Raw genomic sequence first — 7,813 nt, 5'->3', positions numbered from 1 at the left:
TCCCCCTGGGTAGAGTGCTGTGGCATCACAGCTCACAGCAACCTCCAACTCCTGGGCTCAAGCGAGTCTCCTGCCTCTGCCTCTCAAGTAGCTGGGACCACAGGCACCTGCCACAACGCCTATTTTTTTGGTTGCAGCTGTCGTTGTTTGGCGGGCTGGAGCTGGATTCAAACCCGCCACCTTAGGTGTATATGGCTGGCGTCTTAGCCACTTGAGCCACAGGTGCCAAGCCAGTTTTTCTGTTTTGTTTTTTTTTTTTAAGCAGAGATTGGAGTCTTGCTCTTGGTCAGGCTGGTCTCAGAACTCCTGAGCTCAAGAAATCCACCCACCTTGGCCTCCCAGAGTACTAGGATTACAGACATGAGCCACCATGCCTGGTCTCAATTTCTTTTAAGTTAACATTCACTTATCTTCTTACCTTTTCTTCGTAGCCATTATCTGTAATAGAAGTTGGAGGCTTTCCAGGATAGCGATAAAGAATGAAATCCCGACTACATGAGTAGAAAACAAAAGTGGGTGGAAAGAGATAACTTAGTATATGTAAGAGATAGTTTTTAACAAGCATTCACACTTTTTCCTTTCTTTTTTTTGCAGTTTTTGGCCAGGGCTGGGTTTGCCCCTACCTGCGGCATATGGGGCCGGCACCCTACCCTTTTGAGCCACAGGTGCTGCCCCTCCTTTCTTTTTTTTAATTGTTGGGGATTCATTGAGGGTACAAGAAACCAGGTTATACTGATTGCATTTGTTAGGTAAAGTCCCTCTTATAATTGTGTCTTGCCCCCAAGAGAAGTGTCACACTGTCGCACACCGAGACCCCATCCCCTCCCTCCTTCTTTCTGCTCTCCCCTGCCCCCACTGTGAACTAGGTTAATCGCTTTCAAGTATTCACACTTTTAAACTGTCTACCCCATTAATATAAACTAATAAACCTAATGTTTGGCTTTAAGATCTAAAGAGCCTGGATTGCTTAAAATGGTCTCAATTAGGCTCGGCGCCGGTTGCACAGTGGTTACAGCACCAGCCACATACACTGAAGGTGGCGGGTTTGAACCTAGGCTGGGCCAGCTAAAAACAACAGTGATAATTGTAACAAAAAATAGCCAGGCATTGTGGTGAGTACCTGTGGTTCCAGCTACTTGGGAGGCGGAGGCAACAGAATGGCTTAAGCCCAAGAGTTTGAGGTTGCTGTGAGCTGTGATGCTACAGCACTCTACCCAGAGTGACAAAGTGAGATTCTGTCTCAACAACAACAACAAAAAATGTGTCTCAATTAGGCTGGTGGGTTCAAACCTGGGCTGGGCCAGCTAAACAATGACAACTGCAACAAAAAGAAAGCTGGGCATTGTGATGGGTGACTGTAGTCCCAGCTACTTGGGATGCTGAGGCAAGAGAATCACTTAAGCCCAAGAGTTGGAGGTTGCTGTGAGCTGTGATACCACAGCACTCTACCGAGGGCAACACAATGAGACTCTGTCTCAAAACAAAATGTGTCTCATTTAGGGGTAGAATGGGTATAGACAAAATGTTACTAATTGTATGTATGTTTGTGAGCTTTAGGGGCTCTCCTCATTTAAGCAGGGGTTGGTGAGTCTTTTTTGGCAAAAAAACAAATAATAAGCATTTTGGCTTTTGCAAGTCATATGGTTTATTCAACTGTGCTTTTATAGCATGAAAGAAGCCATAAATGACGCTTAAGTGAATGGTCATGAATGTGTTTCAATAAAGCTGTATTTACAGGCACTGAAATTTACATTTTATATAATTTTCATGACATGAAACCTTCCTTTGACCTTTTAACCATTTAAAATATTTTAAAAGGGGCAGTGCCTGTGGCTCAGTGAGTAGGGTGCCGGCCCCATATACCAAGGGTGGCGGGTTCAAACCCAACCCCAGCCAAACTGCAACAAAAAATAGCTGGGCATTGTGGTGGGCGCCTGTAGTCCCAACTACTTGGGAGGCTGAGGCAAGAGAATCGCCTAAGCCCAAGAGCTGGAGGTTGCTGTGAGCTGCAACACCACAGCACTCTACCGAGGACAACAAAATGAGATTCTGTCTCTAAAATAAATTTTAAAAAATATTTTAAAGGGTGGCACCTGTGGCTCAGTGAGTAGGGCACCAGCCTCATATACCAAGGGTGGCGGGTTCAAACCCGGCCCTGACCAAACTACAACAAAAAAATACCCAGGTGTTGTGGCAGGCACCTACAGTCCAGGTTACTCGGGAGGCTGAGGCAAGAGAATCGCCTAAGCCCAAGAGCTAGAGGTTGCTGTGAGCTGTGACGCCACAGTGCTCTACCAAGGATGACAAAGTGAGACTGTCTCTAAAAATAAAAAAAGAAAAAAGAAATAAAGTATTTTTTTTTTTTTTTTTTGAGACAGAGCCTCAAGCTGTCCCCCTGGGTAGAGTGCCGTGGCATTACAGCTCACAGCAACCTCCAACTCCTGGGCTCAAGCGAGTCTCTTGCCTCCGCCTCCCAAGTAGCTGGGACCACAGGCGCCCGCCACAACGCCCGGATATTTTTTGGTTGCAGCCGTCATTGTTGTTTGGCAGGTCCGGGCTGGGGATTCGAACCCACCACCTTAGGTGTACGTGGCTGGCGCCTTGGCCGATTGAGCTATAGGCGCCGAGCCAGAAATAAAGTATTTTAAAAATTGTTCTTAGCCTGAAGATCATACAAAGACAGAAAATAGGCCAATATAAAAGCCAACTCCTGACTTAACAGTAACAAAAAAGTAACTAGCCACCTTCCCAATGCCTCTTCTACATGTCTTGCTGGATATAGTGAGAAATGGATTATGAGGGAGTCTTATACAGAGCAGATTCCTTAAATGAGCAAGATTTCCACTAGCCTATAACCTATATTATATGGCTATTTTTAAAAAAACACTACACCTTTCATAAATACTACTTTTGCAGTTATAAAGATCAACTTTTAAACTTCCAGACCAGTAGAACAGTGCTTCTCAAATATTCTACCCATAATTACCTCCCAATAAACCTCTTCATACTTTTCTTAATTTTGCTATGAAATTTTAATACAATAGATGCACTGTGAATCTGTTGATGTACTCTGACCATTTGAAGGACCAAAAACCACATCTTAGTTGTTTTGCCCCTCCCAAAACCAATTCCCACTACCTGGGGGCAATATTACTTCACAAAGAATGCATGCCAAAGAGGCAAAAGCTAAATACACAAGCATTATAAAATAAATATTCTGACTTCCTACAGGCATATATCAGCAGTTCCTCGAGTCTTTTAGTCATCCATACAGACACAAATGCTAAAAGTAAGGAGGGCATCTGTAAAAGGTTCTCCACCCAAAAACTACAAACTGACTTTGCTGAGACCTCTTCTTTCTACATATTACTACATCAAATCTCAATTTCCCCCAATCCTAATGAGACTTTACTAGAAACCTTACACACACAGGCACACACATATACTCAGAAAGAAAAGGGGATACAACTTACTTATAAATTTGAGAAAGAGCTCTTATTTCCAGCTGGCCAGCACTTTCCTAAACACAAATAATGTATAGAGATTTTTAAAACATTCTATAGCTAGAAGGTAGAAAGAAGTTCAACAATTTTCAAAGCTGCTTAGCATTGATTTAGATGAAGAATTTGTAGAACATGCTATAACTTGTTTTGATGCTTGGCATACTGCAATAGTTACTCAGAAACTTATCCTGGAAAAAATGGATCTAAAGCCCTTCTTAGTCATTAATAAGGACAGCTAATAAAAGAGACTTTTAAAGGACAATAAAAGTAGAACTATTATAAGAATAAAAAAGTAGCAGGATAAATAGTTGGAGGTTGCTGTGAGCTGTGATACCATAGTACTCTACCAAAGGTGACACAGTTAAACTGTGTCTCAAAAAAACAAAAAGTAGCAGGGTATTTAGTATGTCTTAAATCTAGAACTATGTAATTTTATCACATAAAATTACTTCTAAATACCCTAAGAATGTCTGAGCCTTCAATGTTAAATTTTTTCTTTTTCTTTTTTTTTTTTAGACGGAGCCTCAAGCTATCCCCCTGGGTAGAGTGCCATGGCATCACAGCTCACAGCAACCTCCAACTTCTGGGCTCAAGCAAGTCTCCTGCCTCAGCCTCCCAAGTAGCTGGGACTACAGGCTCCCGCCACAACACCCAGCCATTTTTTGGTTGCAGCCATCATTGTTGTTTGGCGGGCCCGGGCTGGGGATTCGAACCCGCCACCTTAGGTGTATGTGGCTGGCACCTTAGCCGCTTGAGCCACAGGCGCTGAGCCGAATTTTTTCTTTATTAAAATGAACTTTTATCTTATAAAAAAATTACTTCTAACTAAGGTATGTATTTACAGATTTTACTTCCACATAAAAGGAGGATAAATACAGAGAACTGTTTAATAAAACAAAATAGCAGTCTCTTTAGTAATATTCATTACCACCCTCCTCCCCCATGAAAGTGAAAAGGCTTACACTTATCCTAATTCCACTGTGTATAACTCTTTTGCTAGTCTATGGAGGATGAGATTTCTGACACACAAATTTCAACATTCAACACAAAATAACAGATCAATTGCCAGCCCCAAAACTTTTGAAAGAACTATTTGATTCAACACAGCTGGCTACCAAAGAAAGTATTTTAGGTCTGTCTAAAGTGATAGTTGAATGAATATTTAGGTTGCTATTGTAAATAACTCTTGAAAAGATTAAACCCCCATATTTGATCTTACCTTGGGATCTCCCAACCGTTCCAGGTATTTCTCAAAAGATCCCTCCACATACTTCAAAAATAAAACAAACTTGACTTAACCAAATACATAGCATTACTGAAATCTGGTTATATTCTGCAATATTATCCTCTGATGAGTTTTTTGTTCAGTTCACCAATTATGACATTAAGTTACTACTTTACACAACACCTCAAGGAGATTTGCCCATATATAAAAGTTATGAGTAGAGAAAAGCTAGAGTATAAAAGTATCTTAGATATTGGTCTTGGCTTATCCACAAATCAGTACATTTCATAAAATTATATACCTTCAAGATTCATTTAATGTCAACTTAAATATCTTGATAATTTCCGTAAATCAAGCCTAGAAATTTTTATAAATTTCCAATTTGACAGGAAACATGCCTTTGCAATGTTAAACTCAGGAACTTTAAAAACAATTTCATTAGTTTCAAAAAAGCCCAGGGTACAAGGGAACTTTCGGAGGTGATGAAAATGTTCTATATCTTAAGTGTGATGGCAGTTGCATAATTGTGTATCACTGCCAAAACTAAAAATGCTAAACTTAAAATGGTCAATTTTATCCTATGTAACATATACCTCAATAAAAAATGAAATTCAATTCAGAATATAACAAATTTATTTCTAACTCCATCCATATATATCACTAGACTATAAAAATCAGTTTTAAATTTTTCCTTAATTTTTAAAAGTTTTTTTTTTTAAAGAGACAGAGTCTTATTTTGTCGCCCTCAGTAGAGTGCCATGGCATCACAGCTCATAGCAACCTCTAGGATTCTGGAATCACCCAGCTTCTTGGGCTTAGGCGATTCTCTTGCCTCAGCCTCCCGAGCAGCTAGGACTACAGGTGCCCGCCACAATGCCCAGCTATTTTTTTGTTGCCATTTGTCCAGGGCTGGGCTCCAGCCGGCCACCGTGGGTATATAGGGTCGGCGCTCTATTCAGTGAGCCACAGGTGCTGCCCAATTTTTAAAAGTTTTGAAGTATAACTTACATACAATAAACTGCACAATTTAAATAACACAAATACATTTTGACTTATGTATGCATCCCATCAAATCATCACCACAGCTGAGATAGTGAATATCTCTATCACTCCCGTAAGTTTCCTTGTGCCCCTCCCGTAACTGATCAACAAGCACTGAATTGCTTCCTATCACTACAAATTGGTTTGTATTTTTACTGAATTTTATATAAAGGAAACCATAGAGTATAAATGGGGGGGTGGCTTCTATCATTCAGTATAACCTTTTTAAGATTCATTCATTTTGTTTTAAAATTGTACACACATCTTTATTACTCAAAATGTAGTCTACTGAACAACAGCAAGCACCACTTTGGAATTTTTTAAAAATGTAAAAATCTCTGGCCCCAGCTCAGACCTACTGAATCAGAACCTGTAGTTTAACAAACTTCCCAGGTGTTTTGTATGTACAAAAATACTTGCTATGCACTGCTTTACACCATGGTCTTGCATTTGAAGTAATGTCACTAATAATTGTTTCCCCAGGTGTGGAAAAACCTATCATCAGCTACAAGGTAACAAGCTTACAAGTCATGAAGCCTTTGCATAGTTTTACCATTCCCTGAAACCTGTAGAGAAAATCAAGAGTAAACCTAGAACAGCAGGAAAATATCCAGAATAAACAGAAGAAAATAGTATTGGAAGAAAAAAATAACCATACAAAAGGGCACACTTTCACCAAACCTTGATAAAACCTCTAGTTTTGTTAAAAAAAAATTCAAATACTTAAATGTGTACAAAGACATCCTCTAAAAGTTATTTACCTAAAGTCAATCATTAGTGGCAGAGCTCCAATTACCATTATTTGTCACATGAAAAGACTAGATGTTTAGACTAATTTGTTTCCTTACAATTAATTTTACAAGATTCCTCAAATTGACTGAAGATTACTATACACAGCATTAAGCAAGATTATGGATAGAGTTTGCATTTGCACCTATTTCTAAATATGCATTTTAAAATATTAACAGAATCAAACCTTTCATGAACTATTATTATATTTTCAAGAAAATACTATATGAATAATACAAAATAAATGTAACTATTTAGGGTTTCAAGGTTTGGGTGTGGTATCAAAGAAGTAGGAGGAAGGGGACAGATTAACTGTTTTTCTTAATTTTTAGTAAGAGTACAAAACAATAATTCTGGGAGAAGGTTCAGAAGTATGCTAGCCAGTGGGAAGGAATTAGGAATTAAATATTTGCTATTGAGAGATGACATGATATAATTTTCATATATAAATGCTCAAAATTCTTTTCCCACCTGCTACATATGCTACTGACAATTCTCCCCTGGGTATGTGTTCTACTTACAGACTCAAAAGTTTGTCGATGTTCCCTCATGTATGAGACACAAGCCTTCCTGATTTCCAAATGATGGACCTGGCTGCAAAACAACTAAGAAACACCAACTCACTGTCAGTAGCCATTTAAAACAGAAGCTTCTAAATCAAGATTATGAACTGGACACTTAATAAGCCTTCCTTATTCAGAAAATATGTAGGAAATTAAATCCTTACCTTACTAAATTTATCATCTTTTATGATAAATGGGGATTGGGAAGGAATGATTGTCATGACCCACTCCTTTTGCTCCTCAATTTACAACCTGTAAATTGTTCTTAGGCATAAAATTTACAGGAAGCAGAGGATACTTATAAATGATTAAATGACATCCCAAAGTTGTCTTTAACCCCATTTTCTTACCACTTTTACATTATAAACTGGCATTTAAAAAATAGAAAAGTTAAGATAAGGTACAGCAATATATTTATACTAATCTGCAAAGACCAAGGTAATGCACAATGCACCAAGGTAATAAGGAGCAGAGGGTCTCTTTCCAGGATCTGGATAGGCCTAGATGTTTTCATTAGGAAACAAAAAAGAGAATTTTGTTTCTTCCGGTCAACTACATATCTAACTACAGGTTCTTACCACGTCTCAAACTGAAAATTTTTTTTTTTTTTTTTGAGACGGAGCCTCAAGCTGTCCCCCTGGGTAGAGTGCCATGGCATTACAGCTCACAGCAACCTCCAACTCCTGGGCTCA

At 39.1% G+C, this 7,813-nt stretch overlaps 1 protein-coding gene across 1 annotated transcript in view; it reads right to left on the bottom strand.

Annotated features, from left to right (window-relative positions):
- The window catches only part of ALG13 (ALG13, UDP-N-acetylglucosaminyltransferase subunit), a 101,641-nt gene that overhangs the window by 55,962 nt on the left and 37,866 nt on the right, over positions 1 to 7,813 (bottom strand). The window contains 4 exon segments of the mRNA XM_003801180.3: positions 419 to 491; positions 3,474 to 3,520; positions 4,723 to 4,773; positions 7,080 to 7,163. Coding sequence (XP_003801228.1) covers positions 419 to 491; positions 3,474 to 3,520; positions 4,723 to 4,773; positions 7,080 to 7,163 — 255 coding nt within the window.

Source organism: Otolemur garnettii, unplaced genomic scaffold (assembly GCF_000181295.1).
Source record: "Otolemur garnettii isolate 467f Iridium unplaced genomic scaffold, OtoGar3 scaffold00201, whole genome shotgun sequence".
Classification (NCBI taxonomy): domain Eukaryota; kingdom Metazoa; phylum Chordata; class Mammalia; order Primates; family Galagidae; genus Otolemur; species Otolemur garnettii.
The sequence above is the reverse complement of the archived record's forward strand: the minus strand, read 5'-3'. Positions and strand labels throughout refer to the sequence as shown.